The sequence below is a fragment of the Lepidochelys olivacea genome (assembly GCF_965140295.1).
Source record: "Lepidochelys olivacea isolate rLepOli2 genome assembly, chromosome: 11".
NCBI lineage: Eukaryota > Metazoa > Chordata > Testudines > Cheloniidae > Lepidochelys > Lepidochelys olivacea.
The window spans coordinates 61,078,261-61,096,447 of NC_140421.1; the positions used below are offsets into that span (position 1 = coordinate 61,078,261).

An 18,187-nucleotide genomic window follows, 5' to 3' on the forward strand; every position below is an offset into this window, starting at 1 on the left:
ATAGAATGTTAGGAACCATTAGGACAGGGATAGGAGATAAGACAGATGCTTCCATCTGAGGGGAGATTAAGATGACTGGGACTGTGCAGCTCAGAACAGAGATGACTAAGGGGTGGGATATGATAGAGAACTATAAAATCATGAATGGTGTGGAGAAAGTAAATAAGGAAGTGTTATTTACATCTTAATGTAACACAAGAACCAGGGGGTCACCCAATGAAATTAATAGGCGGCAGGTTTAAAACAAACATAAGGAAGTACTTCTTTAGATAACATATAGTCATCCTGTAGAATTCATTGCCAAGGGATGTTGTGCAGGCCAAAAGTATAACTGGGTTAAAAAAATAATTAGGTAAATTCATGGAGGATAGGTCTGTCAATGGCTATGATCCAAGATGATCAGGGATGCATCCCATGTTCCTGGTGTCCATAAGCCTCTGAGTGACAGAAAATGAGACTCAACAACAGGGTGTGGATCACTTGATAATTCATAGACTTTAAGGCAAGAAGAAACCACCTTGACCATCTAGTCTGACCTGCACATTGCAGGCCACAGAGCCTCACCCACCCACTGCTGTAAGAGATCAATAACCTCTGGCTGAGTTAGTGGAGATTTTAAATCATGATGTAAAGACTTCATGTTACAGAGAATCCACCATTTACTCTAGTTCAAACCAGCAAGTGACCCGTGCCCCATGCTGCAGAAGAAGGTGAAAACTGACCAGAGTTTTGGGCAGTCTGACTTGGAGGGGAATTCCTTCCTGACCCCAAATATGGCAATCAGATCCACCAGCCAGACATTACAGTGAGTGCTTTCCTGGGTAACTCAGAGCCTTCCCCATCTAGTGTCCCATCTCCACCCATTGGAGATATTTGCTACTAGCAGTCACAAATGGGCCATGTGCCCTTGTGGACAATCTCATCATACCATCCCCTCCATAAACTTATCAAGCTCAATCTTAAAATCAGTTAGGATTTTTGCCCCCACTCCTCTTCTGGGGAGTGTGTTCCAGAATTTCACTCCTATAATGATTAGAAATCTTCATCTAATTTCTAGCCTAAACTTGTTGATGGCCAGTTTTATATCCATTTGTTCTTGGACCAGCTTTAGCCCTTAACTGAAATGACTCCGCTCCCTCCCTGATGTTTATCCCTCTGATGCATTCATATAGAGTAATCATATCTCCCCTCAGCCTTCACTTGGTTAGGCTAAACAAGCCAACCTCCTTACATCTCCTTTTGTAAGGTAGGTTCTCCATTCCTCTGATCATCCTCATAGCCCTTCTGTACACCTGTTCCAGTTTGCATTCATCTTAAATATGAGAGACTAGAACTGCATGCAGTATTCCAGATGAAATCGCCCAGTGCCTTGGATAATGATAACAACACTTCCCTATCTCTCCTGATGTATCCTGGGATTGCATTATCAATTTTTCACAGCCTGATCACATTGATGACTCAGAGTCCTAGTGTTCTGGTCACTCCATCTGAAGCATCTGGCACTGGACACTGTTGGAAGACAGGATACTGGGTCAGATGGACAATTAGTCTGACGCAGTATGGCCGTTCTTATGTTTTGCTGTGTTTGTCATAGATTTCAAGTTGCAGTGGGGGAGGTTTAGATTGGATATTAGGAAAAACTTTTTCACTAAGAGGGTGGTGAAACACTGGAATGCGTTACCTAGGGAGGTGGTAGAATCTCCTTCCTTAGAGGTTTTTAAGGTCAGGCTTGACAAAGCCCTGGCTGGGATGATTTAACTGGGAATTGGTCCTGCTTCGAGCAGGGGGTTGGACTAGATGACCTTCTGGGGTCCCTTCCAACCCTGATATTCTATGATTCTATGATTCACAGTTCAGCTATTTAAACTAGAACAAAATCAGATAAAAATTCAGTCAAAAACCTTTAATCCAGGTGACAAAAGAATTATTGAATTATTTCAAACAGCTGTTTGGTTTAACAGAGTTGTTGTAAGGAAAACAAATACTGTATTGTTGTGCAAGACTAGGGAGTTGATCTGATTTTAAATATCAGTTGAATAGAAAATGCATATGCTGCGCATTAAATAACTTACTATTCTATCCCCTGTCCCCGTCTGTTTGAATTGTAGGTGCCAGGGAGCTTGATGGATGTGAATGTACTGATGGCTCTGCAGTTACTGATAGAACAGGTCTCTGTGGAAAAAAATGTGCAACTTTTGCAACAGATGTATCAACATTTACTTTTTGACTTTAGTATCTGGAACCGTGGAGACTTCCCCTTCCGGATTGGTGAGATGATCATACAACTTGAGATAGTTATGCTAAAACACAGTATCTTTGCTCTTCATAAATCCCTGAGTCTAGGTTCTAATGGAAAGCTTTGTATTTTAGGACATATACAGTACCTTTCCACAATCATCAAAGACAGCAGGAGGCTTTTCAGAAAGAAGTATGGAGTTCAGTTTCTACTAGACACACTCAGGATTTATTATGGGTATGAGGTTTATGCTCCTTACTTTGTTGTATGCTGTCGTTACCTTTTTCACAAAAGGCCAGGCAGAAACTGTGAATTAAAAGTGAGAGCTGATCAAGTTTTTGAGTTTAATTCTCCTTTACATAAATGACTACTTTCCCTTGACCCCTGTGCTAGAACTAGACGGTAGCAAGCTCATACCAAAAGTACTAGAAATGTGTAGAAAACTTGCTTGCAGTTTAGAAGGTCGAAAAAGGTCTTCTTTCTTATTATGTTTTGTTAATTAAATCACCCAGCATCCCAATTATCAAGAAAATACCAGCTGACTACAAGCTTTATGTTCAGGATTTAAAGTGAGGGGAAAGTTTGTCCCAAAAGAATTTGAGTAACATCATCTTTGGGATCTTCAGGATAAGCTTTCACCCTTGATGATAGGCTTACATCAATTTATATCTGCTTATAATTTTCAATGGTGTCTTCAAGGAAAATGGCTAGAGATTTATTTATAAAAACGAAAATTGAAATGCCTTTACATTTCTATTTAGCTGGCAAGCTCTTTGAGACAAGGACCATCTATTGTTAGTACAGTACCTAGCATAACTGGGCCCTATTCTTGGTTGCCCCATAGGCACTACCATAATAAACATGCTTAGTAATAATAGTAGGTCCCCAAATCAGGTTTAGGTCTACATCTGGGGGTTTATCAGGCTCCAAAACCCAGTTCTGCTTTTGGCTTCTCCCACTTTGTCATCTTGAATATCACTCCAAGGATAAGGTAGCAGGGTTATTAAAACAAGTAGTGGAAGTATTAGCAGAGTGATATTTATAAATCGTGTAATACAAGAAATGTATTTTTTTACAGTCCTTTTTTCTTTGTCTGTGTTAGTAGTGGCTATAAAGACAGTGACTTAACTCCAGATGACCTCAGAACAATACAAACATTCCTATATGGACTGATCAAATATTTCCTAAGCAAAGGTGGGACACATGAAGAAATACAGAGCATCATGGGATATATAGCTGTGACCAGTGAAGAGGAACAGGTATTTAATATGGCAACAGTGAACATCTGTGGTTGCTTCCTACCTTTTTAGTATTTAGGAGTTTTGACCATAGCTTTGTTGAAAGAAAGAGACAAAAAAAGATGCAAGCAAAATCCAATGCAGCATATATGTTACTACTTTGTAGTTGTGGCAGGCTGTAGAATTAAGCCTGTTGTGGGACTGCACAGGGGACTGTGCAATGGGCAATACTTTAACTGACGATCCTACTCCTTTTTCTCTGGTAAGCAGGTGAGTTGGGTAAAATGCAGACTGACTGGATATCAGTATTTTTCTAAGCCTGTATAAAATGAAGAGAATTGTACTTCATTGCTCTGAAGTTGTAATGATTTATTTTTTCTATTTGTATTCCATTGATACGGTGGTTGGTTCTCTCCATTCTCCCTCTCCTCTGTCCTTGACTCTTTTTTTCCCCTCTCTCCGATCACAGGGTCTACCCTAGCTCATTTCCAGTGTCTGCTTCCTACGTTCCCGCTCTTGTGCTGTGTAGCATTGCTGGCAAAAGTCCTGTGACCAGGCTGACTTTCTCCATTACAAATTTGTTTTCTTTTCTTCCAGTTCTGCCATCTTCCTAGCTAAAGTCTTCTTCACCAACTTAATTGAATCTCATACCCTGTCAAGGTTCCTTCCCCACTCTGAACTCTAGGGTACAGATGTGGAGACCTGCATGAAAGACCCCCTAAGCTTATTCTTACCAGCTTAGGTTAAATACTGCCACCACCAAAGTGTTACACAAAGAACAGGGGAAGTGCCCACTTGGAAACGTCTCCCCCGCAAAATACCCCCCCAAGCACTACACCCCCTTTCCTGGGGAAGGCTTGATAAAAAATCCTCACCAATTTGCATAGTTGAACACAGACCCAAACCCTTGGGTCTTAAGTACAGTGAAAAAGCAATCAGGTTCTTAAAAGAGAATTTTAATTAAAGAAAAAGTAAAAGAATCACCTCTGTAAAATCAGGATGGTAAATACCATACAGGGTAATCAGATTCAAAACATAGAGAATCCCTCTAGACAAAACCTTAAGTTACAAAAAGACACAAAAACAGGAATATACATTCCATTCAGCACAACTTATTTTATCAGCCATTTAAACAAAACAGAATCTAATGCATATCTAACTAGATTACTTACTAACTCTTTACAGGAGTTCTGACCTGCATTCCTGCTCTGGTCCCGGAAAAAGCAACACACAGACAGAGAGAACCCTTTGTTCTCCCCCCCCAGCTTTGAAAGTATCTTGTCTCCTCATTGGTTATTTTGGTCAGGTTTCAGTGAGGTTATCTTAGCTTCTTAACCCTTTACATGTGAAAGGGTTTTTCCTCTGGCCAGGAGGGATTTAAAGGTGTTTACCCTTCCCTTTATATTTGACATACCCACAGTCCCAACGGCCTTTTTGCCACCTTTTGACTCACTCCTCAAACTCTCCTTTCCCCTTTTCCTGCCACCATTTCTCTTGTTGCACAGGATTCTTTCAAGAGAAAGTTGACAAGATCTGATGTGACCTTCACCCTCCCTTTGGCTGATCCCTGATGTGGACGTTTCTCATCTGCTCTCCTGATCTCCCTTGTGCCCACTCTCATTCCCTATTTTACTCTTCTCCTTAATCTCTCACTCTTCTTTGGCTCTTTCTTCTCACAATACAAACATGCATTAGTCTTTCCCATTGTAAAAATACCTACCCTTCACCCTCACTTGCCTCTCGAAAGCTCTGTCTCCCTTCTCTTTCATCTCTGAGCTCATTGAGCACATTGTTTATAATAGCTGTCTGCAGTTCTTCTCTTCTGTGTTTGTACAGCACCTAATAGAGTTGTGTCCTTGGGCCACTAGACTCTATGGCAATACAAGTAATGACAAACCCTTTTGCTCAGTTTAAGCCTCTCTTGTTTACAGTTTGATGCAAGTGCCCTCTGTGAGGGGTGTGTGTGTGTGTGTATGTATGTATATATATATATAGGAACAGCTTTACAGAAACTAAAGCTGATTGTAAATATAATGTGATTGAAAGGGACTAACACTTTTCTGACAATGTGATGTAAGATGCTGTATTTAGAGGGGGAGGGAATGGATGTTTCCCCTTGAGTTGGGCATTATAGTCAAGGTTGCATGGATTATGGGTTTTATTTAGGTGTGTGTTTTTATTTTGTAGCTCTGTGGGATTCTTGATGTACTCTTCAGCCTACTTCATACCAGCCCAACCCGGGACCAGCTTTTCTTGTTGCTTTTTGAACCAGGAAATGCTGATATCCTCTATGCTCTGTTACTGAATCAGAGATATTCTGACAGGCTAAGGGAACTTGTATTCAAGGTAATAAATTTAGTATAAGTTCTTTAATGGTAACTTTTGCAAATGTATGCTCTCTTTCATCTGAAATATCTTTGGCAGTTAAACCGTGTTTTAAAATGGATACAAATTTATGTAGAACATATTAATTTAGCAAACCTGCTTATAGTTATTTATTATTAGTAGTACACTTACTAGAAATGATAAATTCTGCACAGTTGTTACTTATTGTACTTTTCATAATGGAAGCTGTTGTATTCCAGTGAAGCAGAATATTTGAAGATTTGGTATCTTTAAAGATCAAAGAGCACCTGTATTTACTGTTTGTACTGTATTAGTATTTATTTTTGGGGCATATTTCTTTAAAAAATTATGCACAGACAAATTATAATTCAGACTCTATTAATAAGATTGCTTGGAATTTATATACAGAAGGCATGTGTACTTTTTTTATGTATGTGATTTTTGTGATCTTTCTTCGCAGATTGTAGAGCAGATGCTGAAATGTACTAAAGTCTATGAACGGAGTAAACAACGTATGAGACTCAGAGAAGTGGGATACTCTGGGCTAGGGCTCCTTCTGAATGAATCCCCAGTTACCATTTCTCTTATTAAAAATCTTCTTAACCAAATTCTGTATGCAGGTAATTCAAGACACTTTGACAGATTGCCTACTAGTAATACCATACCAGGCCATCCTTCCTTGTGTGCTGCTGCTGGCTGCGGCTCTGCCTTCAGAGCTGGGAACCCGGTTAGCAGCTGCTGCTCTCCAGCAGCAGTGCAGAAGTGAGGGTAGCAGTACTGCAACCCCCACTACAATAACCTTGTGACACCCCCCAACCCCCCCACAACTCCTTTTTGGGTCAGGATCCCTACAATTACAACACCATGAAAATTTTGATTTAAATAGCTGAAATCATGAAATTTATGATTTTAAAAAGTATTAAAAGTATTAAATCCCTGCTGTTTTTTTTTTTAAGACAAACATGTTTGATTTACTTATTTTAAGCCTCCACCCCCTAGTCTGTATAGTAATGATTTGCTGTGATGAAAACCAAGCTACTATGTAAAGTGATTCTATTCTAAATGTGCTCCAGGTTAACACATTTATGCTGATGGTTTCAATTTACTTAGCGTTTAAGCATAATTTCTTAAAACTTCAAAACAAACTTACATTTGTCCCATTTACTGATCCTTGATGTATAAAGATGGCCTCAAAGGTTTTTTCATTTTTCTTCCTGCTTATGCGATGTCTGTTTGTTTGTATTCCCACCCTGCAGATCCTGTTGTGAATTACAGAGACCTCATAGCTGTGGTGCACTTGTCTCATAGAGCAGATATAAATGTTAGAGTGGCCATCTGCAAAAAGGTTAGTATTCTTAAAAACAGGAGGCCATTTTACCTGTTGGTAATGACGTGGGGAGCTGCAGAACATATGTTAGGGGTATATGACATTATATTAATTTTAAATGATGACTCATGCTAATAATGTGAGTCTCTGATGAACCTGACCTGCTGTTTGTACACCACATTACTGTATTTTCAGTAATTTTTAAACTGTTCTACTTTCTATGATTGTCAAACGTTGTGTATTTTCTACAGAAAGGAAATACGGAACTGTTTTAATGACCGACTTCTCTGAGTGTTCAAAAGTAACAGAGGTTACTTTTAGAATTTTGCTCAGTTACTTTAAGAGAACATTTTCTGTGTTTTTTTGTTTTGTTTTTTAAATTCATTCCTAAAAAGGTAGGTTGTGAGCCAAGGAAAGGTGCAAGGCAGAAACCGAGTTTAGTGTGATCCTAAACTACTACTGTTGGTGCAGGTTGTTGAAATATTTTACCGGGTAGAGAGAGGCTGAGAGATAATATGTTTGTCATAAGTTGCATCACAGTTTCTGAAGTGAGCTGGAGATTCTGATTGTAGTGTTGGATGCTGAATGTTCAACTCTCCTTGTGTGTGCGTGTGTGTGGCACCATTATTTGAACTTTTTATTCTAGCTCAGCTGTTTCTAATCCCATATATTTTGTAATTTGTTGTACTGATTTTGTAAACTGGTGTTCTGAAATGGATATATATTGTGGGGTATGTGACTGCTTTTTGTGGAAATAGTTGCAAAACAGTGCCTGAGAGATGGAAACATGACCGATGTGCTATAGTTAGCTTTGTACTTTATTTCAATATCAAGGAAACTTTTTGTTTTTGCATTTAGTAATAAATTAATAGGGTTTTTTTAAATTATACATTGTTAGCTTTTAACAAGCTATATTCTATTTCTTACCACACCAATCATTTATTTTCTTCATTAAAATAAGATGCAAGTTCAGTGGAATAAAAGAAATATGTGCAATTTTCAAAATTATTATATAGCTGTCCGATGTCTCACTTTCTTTTCTGTTGTAAATTATTACTATGTGATTATCTTAATTCATGCAAACTACTGTAGATCCATAAATATTTAACTTTCTGAATGTTTGTATTTCTCTTTCTCCTGTAAAGAATTATCTATGGCTCAGATGTACTCTATGCCTATTGACTAAGTATATTACAAGAATTTTTTGCAGCAGGCATAAAATGTAATGGATTACGAAATGTGTGATTAAAGGCTAGAATGACTGCCGTTAGGTAGCACAGGTTAATGTGTACATGCTTGGATATTGAGCCTGACCTCTTGTGCTCTCTACAGGTTTTACAGCTTTTACATTCCCAGCCGGATGCAGCACAGCAGATTGCTCAACAGCTAGCCTGGCAGGAGACATTGGTTAGACTATTCCTAAAAGAAAACTCCGACATCAGGAATAGACTTAAAGAGAGCAGGACTGACTCTACAAAGGAAGATGAAAAAAAAATTCCTGCTGAAGAGCTTCAGAAATGCTATCCTGATCAGGCAGAGGAGGGGAAAGCTAGTAGCTTTACCTCAGTTAATGGTTCATACGATCAGTGGAGTGTGGAAGACAGCAAATCTTTAGATGTCACCACCTGTTTTTCTGGTACATTGCTGGAAGGTACTTCTGTTGAAGAGATGACTTCCAGGTCAGAGGATCAAGAAGAGTTATGGCACAGTAATCCTTCACATTTGCATTTAGATCTGTCTAGCATGGACTCTTATGAGCTGGCTGATAGTGGGAATCAAATGACAGATAGCAGGCCCAGCACACCGTCACCCATTGAAAATTCGAAGCCATTCTCTGGTCAGCCTGACAAAGAATCAAGTATCATCGATGATATGGGATTCAGTGTTGATCTTTCGTTATTTGAAAACCAAGGAGTAAGTAATCCTCCCCATCCTGTCTAAACATGTATAATTCACAGTACTTTTAATTCTTTTAAAATACACTCCCCAATTACAGGTTTCAGAGTAGCAGCCATGTTAGTCTGTATCCGCAAAAAGAAAAGGAGTACTTGTGGCACCTTAGAGACTAAGAAATTTATCTGAGCATAAGCTTTTGTGAGCTACAACTCACTTCACTGGATGCAATGAGACAGTTATGCTGTTCTCCCTCTAACAGAGGAGCGGATAAAGCAGTTCATTTGCAGTGGATATCAGTGCTGTTTGTTGCAGAATAAACATCCAGCTTTCAAGGTTGTTTTTTTTTAGTTCACTAGCTGAAATTGTAACATTATTTTTTAAATCAGAACTGTATTGGAATGACTTGTATCATCCCCATCAAGGAAAAAGTTGTGCTATGGCCAAAGCAGTGGTACTAAGACTCAAATCTCAATTCTTGCACAGAAAGTAAAGCAAATATTAATTTAATAATCTGGACTAAAAATCATTGCAGCACAATTTTAGGTTAATATTTTCATTTAATTAGTGGGCAGACTCTTTAGGCTACAGTGTTAAAGATGATGAAACTTTACAAGCATGGTGTACTGTGTAACAAATAACAAGCCTCTTTGAGGCATTCTGAACTATAAAGAGTGTGAATTTCTTGATTGTTTCATAGGGATCTGAAGAGGAGCTCATACAGTTGCTCACAGATGTCCTGCTCTGTGTGATGTGGAAAGGTTTAGAAAGGTTTGATGATGCTGTCTGGATTGAGAGGGGGCAGGTGTTTTCTGCACTGACCAAACTGGGGATATCTAATGAGTTACTACAACCTTCTGATGAAATAAAACTCAAGTGAGTATAGTGTAATGACAGATTTCTTTTCTTTTGGAGGGGAAGGAAAAAAAAGATGGAATCAGAGTAACATTAAATCCTGGTGAAAGACACTGAATTGAATTACTTTGATCCCCTTCATTCTCCTGCAAGTATGATCAGACACGTATCTAAGCATCTGTACCTATTTATAAATTGAATTTATTTGACAGAACTTAGAATTGTATGCCCCTTAGAATTGTCTGAAGATCACAATCTCCTTAATCTCACTGGTTTACAGGGTAGAAGACAGTAATATCACCACATACACTTAGGCTCAGTTAAATACGTAATGGGATTTTTTTAAAAGCCACTTACTCTTAGAACATGTGATGATTACTTTGGGATTTTGTTTTCCATTCAGCTTGCTAGAGAAGATGCTGGAATGGACCGTCACTGATAACAGAGACGCAAAAGCTCTTCCAACACATGCTGAAAATGCCTTCCGGCTCTTGCTCATCGTACAGGACTTTCTACAGGCAGAAGGGCTGGTTAATTCAAACTTATGGACAGAAAAGGTATAATAGCTGCCTAATGGAAACTCTCGTAAATTATGTAGGGGCTGAAACGTTTATGAAACAGTTGTCAGTTTGAGTAACGTCACCCTTTTCTTCAATCATGAGTATGGCCCTACCAAATTCACTGTCCGTTTTGGTCAATTTCATAGTCATAGGATTTTAAAAATCATAGATTTCATGATTTCATATGTTTAAATCTGAAATTTCACGGTGTTGTAATAGCAGGGGTCCTGACCCCAAAAAGGAGTTGCGGGGGAGGTCACAAGGTTATTGTCAGGGGCTTGCAAGGGGTACGGCTACCCTTATTTATGTGCTGTTGGTGGTGGCGGCCCTGCCTTCAGAACTGGGTGGCCGGTGAACCAGCCTGGGTGGCCAGGAGTCCAGCAGAAGTAAGCATGGCATGGTATGGTATTGCCATCCTTACTTCTGCACTGCTGCCTTCAGAGCTGGGCATTCTATCAGCAGCCGCCACTCTCCGGCTGCCCATCTCTGAAGGCAGAAATGCAGAAAATAAGGGTGGTAGGGTACAGTACTGCTACTCTTACTTTTGTGCTGCTGCTGGTGAGGCGCTGCCTTCAGTGCTGGGCGCCTGGCCAACAGCCGCCGCTCTCCGGCAACCCAGCTCTGAAGGCAGTGCAAAAATAAGGGTGGCAATACCGTGACCCCCCTGCAAATCCCTTTTGGGTCAGGACCTCCAATTTGAGAAACACTGGTCTCCTCCATGAAATCTGTATAGTATACAGTAAAAGCACATGAAAGACCAGATTTCATGGCAAGAGACCAGATTTCATGGTCCGGGATGCGTTTTTCATGGCCGTGAATTTGGTAGGGCCCAAATCATGTGACATTTGTTTTAACTAGAGACTAAGCAGTGTGTGGAGCGGATTTGACTGCCCCTTTAAATACTAGAATTTTATATGCACATGCCATAGGGAATACAGTTAATATTGCAAATACATGAGTCTTTAATGGCACCCTTGATTAAAGAGCCTTATCTTTACAGACTACAGAAAAGCTACATGAATGCTAGAACAAATGAAACAGAGCTAACCATTTTCTAAGTAGGTGTTGGTCCACTGGTCAAATGGTATGCCTCATATTGTATGTGCTATTTAAAAGGGCAGCCAAAATCATTGCATTCATTCATTCTCTGCTCTTTGTCACAAACTGAGGAAGGGCACTTGGGATTTTTAACCCAGATTTTACTTCCAGCATGTTTTGTGAGCAGATTTTGGGTCAGATGCAAAAGTGACTTAAATGGGTGGAAGAAGTGTGTGGGGGTGTGTGAAAGTTCCAGATTCAGCTGTGTAAGGTCAAGCTGGTGTAATTCACATGCCAAGGAGGCCAGAAGGATGAGGTAGTAATGGAAAAGCAAACAGGAAAGCATAAGAAGGTATAAAACAAAGAAGGCTCCCATCCTCTCGTTGGTTGTGTTTCCTGCTGCAGACCTGCTTTCCTGTCTGCTCCATGTGCAAGTTACACAGACTTGCAAGTTACCCTAACATTTGTATAATCTATGAATAATGATTAAGGCTGTGAGTCCGTCACGGAAGTCACGGATTCTGTGACTTTCCACGATCTCTGTGACTTCTGCAGGGGCCAGTGGGGTTGACTCCAGTGCTGCCCAAGCAGTTGGCTCCAGGTGGTCCTGGAGGCAGTCACCCCAGCTGCTACTGGAACAGCTCTGAAGCCAGCCACTCTGGCGGACCCGTAGCCAGTAGCTGCGGCGTCAGCCACTGCTCGGGCAGCCCTGGGCAGCTGCTTCCAGCAGTGGTCCCCGGGTGGCTGGCGCAGTCGCTTCCATCAGCCCATGGTGGCAGTCCCTGGGCGGCTGGAGTAGCTGCTTCCCCTGGCGGCCCCCGTCAGTGGTGCCTGGGCGGCCGATGCAGCCGCTGCCAGATATGGTCCCCGGCGGCTGGAGTAGCTGCTTCCCCGGATGGCCCCTAGCAGCGGTGCCCGGGCAGCCAGAGTAGCTACTTCCCCGGGCAACCCCCGATAGTGGTGCCCAGGTGGCCGGTGCAGTTGCTGCCAGTGGCCCCCGGCAGCTGGTGCCGTGGCTGGCCCTCTCCCCCCCCCCAGTAGTGCCCCCTAGGATGCCCCCCCAGCAGCAGCTCCCAGGCTTCTCCCCTAGCAGCGACCCCTCCAGACACCTCTCCCCCAGCAGTGGTCCCAATGCCATGCAGCAGTGACCCCCCTCCCCCTTAAGATTTAGTCACGGGTATTTTTAGTAAAAGTCATGGACAGGTCACGGGCTGTGAATTTTTGTGTATTGCCCGTGACCTGTCCATGACTTTTACCAAAAATACCTGTGACTAAATCATAGCCTTACTCATAGTGCACAACCCTCGGCACCAACTACTGCCGTCAGTGCCCTCCTCAGTACCGATGCTCTCAGTACCGCAGCATTTTTCCCACCCCAAAGTTCTTCTGGATTCTCAGGATTGTAATCTCCACTCCTTAGTACCGGCCTACCTAGGTACTTACCCTAGCTCGCTTGGTACTGTGCCAACTTACTACATCACCCAGATCAGCTCCTCCTTTATCCAGTGAGGAGGAGGAGGATGAAGGGGAAATGCACTGTGTTTCTTAGATTATAAAATCTAGTATATGATTAATGACATCAACGTAAATATGGGAATAAAAAGAAAAAAATGGAAGTGGCCCACGGTTCTGAGCAACTCACAGGATCAAATTTTGGAGGTTACAAACAGGGCAGGGATCTTGTTTTTTTTTAATTCTCTCAAAAGCATCATGTACGCCACTAGGGGTAATGAAACAATAAATTAACTTTTCATTTAAATTAGATAAAATGCAAAGGAGTGGGAAAGGAATGTAACATAAATTCATACTGAGTTAAAATTTATTAATCTTTATGGTGTGTATGCTCTTAAGCGTAGAGCCTTTTTTAATCAAAACAATCATACTCTCAGCCACTGCATTTGTAGAATTGACATTTGCTGGGGATGACTTAGAGGAATAGGGTATTAATTTTATTTTTATATACACAAATAACTATTTTTGTTCAGGGGATAGATATTTTGTCAGACTTCACCCCATAGTTGTTGCAGTCCTGAATTCTGTCACAATTAGTTGTTGAACCTCTGTCCCAGAGTATATTTAGTTAATTACTTTGGGTTAGGTTGAAGTATGGGGGACAGCCTGCTTTGTTTGTTGTAGGGTATGTCTAGACAGCCTGTGGCAGTGAGCCTTCCTGCCAGGATTGACAGACTTGGGCTTGCGTTACCGCACTAAAAATAATGGTATAGACAATGGGGGTTGGAGCTTGGGCTCTGAAGTGCACCTTCTTCTTTAGGCTTCAAAGTCTGAGCTCCAGCCTGAGCCACATCCTCAATGCAGCTATTTTTAGTAAGGTGGCACAAGCCCAAGTCTGTTGACCCGGGCTGGGGGGGCTTGCTGCCATGGGCTACGTAAACATACCCTTATAGACCTTATCAGACCTTCAAAATGATTATTCGGTGACTTGACTTGTAGTTATACTAGTGTCTCAGCACTTCCAATTTTGTTTGTTTTCTTCCCACAAATCTCTCACTTTTACAATAGCTTTTAGAAGAGCTGGTGACACTCATTGACAGCCTGTCACTCTGGTACTCTGCTGGCCCAGAATGGATCAAGCTCTCCCAAGTGCAGGTCCAGTTGCTCCTTGGATTCATTGGACAAGATAACTTACAGGTGTGTTGTATATTAATGTGTCTAATACTATGTAACATTCGTGCTGATTATGTAACTATAGAACTTTCAGTGATTGTAGGGATGCAGTTCACTTCAGTGAGTTTGCTGATTTCATCATAATCCTCAGACTTGTTATAAATGAGAGGCTTCAGCCCCTGCCACCATATGCACACTTGTTACATATTCCTCTCCATCCTCACCTGCCGAAAACGAGTTGTGTTTCTAACTCATTAAATTAGATTGTAAGCTCTTTGAAGCCAGAGCCATCACTTCTGGATGTGTCTTTATGTACAGTACTTATCACAGTGGGACTCTGATCGAGCCAGAGGCATTTGGGCACTACCATAATGCATATAAATTAATAGTGGCTAAGTGTACTGAAATCCTATACTTCTCTAACTTACTGGAAGTTTCACACTATCTAACAGTGGTAGGAGTCATGCAAAACCCTGTGGTGAAATGTAGCATGCATGCACTAGCCTCACGGGGGTTTGGTTTGGTTTTTCTCTGTCCAGGTTTGTGCTATGGCAGCAGCCAAGCTAAACACCCTTCTTCAGACCAAAGTAATTGAAAGCCAAGCTGAGGCATGCTACCTCTTGGGGAAGTTGGAAGGCATCCTGAGTAGATCAATCAAAGAGAAGACAGAAACATACGCATTCTTGATTCCCCTTGTTCGAACACTGGTATCCAAAGTTTACCAACTTCTCTTCATGAACCTGCACCTACCCTCATTGCCTCTCACCAATGGCAGCCCCTCTTTCTTTGAGGACTTCCGGGAGTATTGCAGCTCAGATGAATGGCAAGTTTATATTGATAAATATGTAAGTAATGGCTTCTTCTTGGCTTTTTCTCTATTTTCTTCCATTAGGGAGGAGAGAATCTGTTCAGCAATCATCTTGATTTTTTTTAAATATTTCTTGTGCATCAGATTATTCCATATATGAAACAGTATGAAGTCAATACATTCAGTGATGGTCATGAGCGTATGGCACTTTATTGGAAGGACTGTTATGAGGCATTAATGGTGAATATGCATAAGCGAGACAGAGAACGAGGAGAAAGCAAGCTCAAATTTCAGGTAAAGTCTTTAGCTCCTCTAAAAACATTTTGTACTTTTTCAGGAGCAAGGGCAGGAAATTAGTTTCAAACTGATCTGACCCCAGTGATTGTTGGGGGAAAAACGCTGCCAGTCTGTCAGTGATCAAGTATATCGAGAGATCCTAACCTTAATCATCATCATACCTCCATTTTGCATGTGGATTGTGTAAAATTATTTTATTGATCCAGTATTGATAACCACTTTTCCACTAATTTAAATCAATACTGTTTTTCTGTTCTCCAGAACTAAACCTTTTGATATTTCACACTTACTTTAAATGGTGATTTTTACAAATTTGTTTGACTCCAGGTCATTTGAAATGATATCCAGCCCTAATTAAACTCTGAATATCGTCTTAATGGTTCACTAACAAAAATCTGTCAAAGACAGCTACCCTGATTTTGTCCTCTGGATCTTTTTTTAATTCAGAAATATGGTAGTAATGGCTCCTTGTTTGGTTTGGATCTGGTCCTTCTTTGATTCTCCCAAGGCTGGTTCTGTGCTCCTATAGATTTCCATGGTAGTTACAATGTAGCATAAGTAAACACTCACTTATGTTAGCTCTTTGATTCCCCAGAGTTGCAGATCACACTGGCTGATCCGTTAGTGTGACATCCCACGTGTACCATACTCCACCTTGACAGCTTCTATAGAAATTTCACTGCAGAATGAAGCTGACCTGTTGAGGTATCAAGTAAATAATGAAAGAGCAATTGGAGTGATTGGGACTGGCCCATGGTCTCCTACCTCCCAGGTGGATGCCTGAACCACTGGATTATACCGAGGTTTCAGAGTAGCCGCCGTGTTAGTCTGTATTCACAAAAATGCATCCGATGAAGTGAGCTGTAGCTCACGAAAGCTTATGCTCAAATAAATTGGTTAGTCTCTAAGGTGCCACAAGTACTCCTTTTCTTTCTGGATTATAGAGAGTCATTCTCATTCTCTCTCTCTGTCTTTGGCCCAGTGATTGCTCCACTGGGGAGTAATACTTAAATAGTCACTGTTTCATTATTTATCCAAAGTGGAATGGCTTCAACAGGAGAGATTGAAGGAGTCCCACATCAGAATATCTCATAGTTCAGTGGTTAGAGCCTGCTATTGAGACATGGGAGACCTCTGTTCAAATATTTTTCTCCCCTTCTGCCTGAACAGGGAATTGAATCTGGATCTCCCAAATCCCAAGTGAGTGCTCTCACCTGTGGACTAAAAGTTAGTTGATAGGCACCACCACAATCGCCTCCAACTCTGGCCATTTTGTGTGGAGCAAGGCAGGCATTCTCACAAAAAATGCCTTATGACTCCATACGGCTGGTTCCTGTTTGTGGATCGCTCAGCGGAACTGGTCATCTCCCTGCAGGCTGGGCATAGGTGCCTATCTCCGAGAGAGGACTGGGGCTCAGCACACATCCCTCTTACGAGCATCTCCCAATGGCTAGCATAGGGGCACATTATAAGGCACCTCTCTCTCCCCATTCATGGGATAGGGAGCCTTGGTGCCTAGTACAGGTTTGTAGAGTGCAGTGTTGTTCCTGTGATTTTTATGGGCACTTAAAAGTTGGGCACTGTGACTCTCAGCGTTGTAACGCCTAAATTCCTTTTGTGGATCCAGGCCTAGATGCTTGTGTGTTTCCTGCCCTCATTTAACCTGGTTCTGAAGCTATTCAGCACATACTGCTGAAGTAAGCAGAATTTTTGGAGTTACCTTTAATATTTCCTACTTACTGGTGAAGGTTTTATCCTTTTCATGAGGCAAAATGTTTTTTACAGAAGGCAAGGTTCTTACAGGAAACTGCATCAGATTTACTTACAATGTTGCTTTCAGGAGTGTTTTGTGGAGCCATTTAACCGAAAGGCACGCCAGGAGAACCTGCGTTACAACAGCATGCTAAAACAGCTTAATAGTCTACACACCGCTACTCTGAGGCAGTGGAGAGCAGCCCAACTTTATCTGACTTGTGAACAGGGCCCCTGGGCTGAAAGGTATGAGTGAAATACTTTATTCCAAGATCATCTTACGTCTAATAGAAAGTTGCTTTCTGTTTCATATACTGTAGTGGTAATTGCAGAAGGTTGCTGAAGTATTCTGGTGTAACCACCCTTGATATAGAAGATTACCATTGAATGTTTTCTTTTTAATGTTTATCTGCATTTAACTAGCAAAATACCAGTGCTTAAGTTTAATATATAACTCAGCTAGATTTTACTGAAAAGTAACATGTAAAAAGTAGCTATGGCTGAAGGAAATTTAAAACTTACATGAGAGAAACTTCATGTACTAAAGACCAGCGGTTATGTGATATGTTTCAGAAGAGTGAGATATAATGGATATTTAACACAATGCTGGTATTCTATAACAAACACAAAGGCTAAAGCCTGGATTAAGGCAAATTTGAACATGATTATTGTGTTGTGCCTACTTAATTTTCCCCATCAATTTCATTTGGATAAAATGTTCTTTACTGCCTGTCCAAAACTGTCAGGTAGTCTTGCTGTGAGCTGTTAAACAGCTGCTGTATTTCAATGGAGGATGTGCATAGTATGTTAAGTGCATTGGGCTGAAATGTTAGATACTGTACAATGTATCTTACATTTGTTATATTACTCTTAAGGGTATATGATTTTTTTTTACATTATGATTTTAAATACAAACTCTGATAGAATCAACTCATTTGCTCTAAGTATTTGTTTTTTATATCTTAGTATAAATATTTTTGCTGTCTCTAGGAAACAGAATCCCATTCACTGGAAACTTTCAAATGTGGAAAACTACTCACGTATGAGGTTAAAACTAGTGCAAAATTACAATTTCAACTCCCATCAGGAGGCCAGTGACCTGAGAGACAATTTAGGTAAGATCCAAATTCACTGTTTCCTCACTAATAATTTAGATCATGGACTATTTATATTCCTGATTCCTTAGCAACCTTTTGCAAATTTTAAACAGTG

At 40.8% G+C, this 18,187-nt stretch overlaps 1 protein-coding gene across 1 annotated transcript in view; it reads left to right on the plus strand.

Moving 5' to 3' along the window:
* Positions 1-18,187, plus strand: part of NBEAL1 (neurobeachin like 1) — a 139,298-nt gene that overhangs the window by 74,274 nt on the left and 46,837 nt on the right. Inside the window, exons 21-34 of the mRNA XM_084643634.1 lie at positions 2,109-2,268; positions 2,371-2,473; positions 3,339-3,495; positions 5,662-5,820; positions 6,281-6,440; positions 7,077-7,165; positions 8,480-9,061; positions 9,741-9,916; positions 10,299-10,452; positions 14,014-14,142; positions 14,658-14,963; positions 15,071-15,220; positions 17,064-17,221; positions 17,966-18,090. Of these exons, the coding sequence (XP_084499760.1) occupies positions 2,109-2,268; positions 2,371-2,473; positions 3,339-3,495; positions 5,662-5,820; positions 6,281-6,440; positions 7,077-7,165; positions 8,480-9,061; positions 9,741-9,916; positions 10,299-10,452; positions 14,014-14,142; positions 14,658-14,963; positions 15,071-15,220; positions 17,064-17,221; positions 17,966-18,090 (2,608 nt within the window). The remainder of the gene's footprint in view (positions 1-2,108; positions 2,269-2,370; positions 2,474-3,338; positions 3,496-5,661; positions 5,821-6,280; positions 6,441-7,076; positions 7,166-8,479; positions 9,062-9,740; positions 9,917-10,298; positions 10,453-14,013; positions 14,143-14,657; positions 14,964-15,070; positions 15,221-17,063; positions 17,222-17,965; positions 18,091-18,187) is intronic.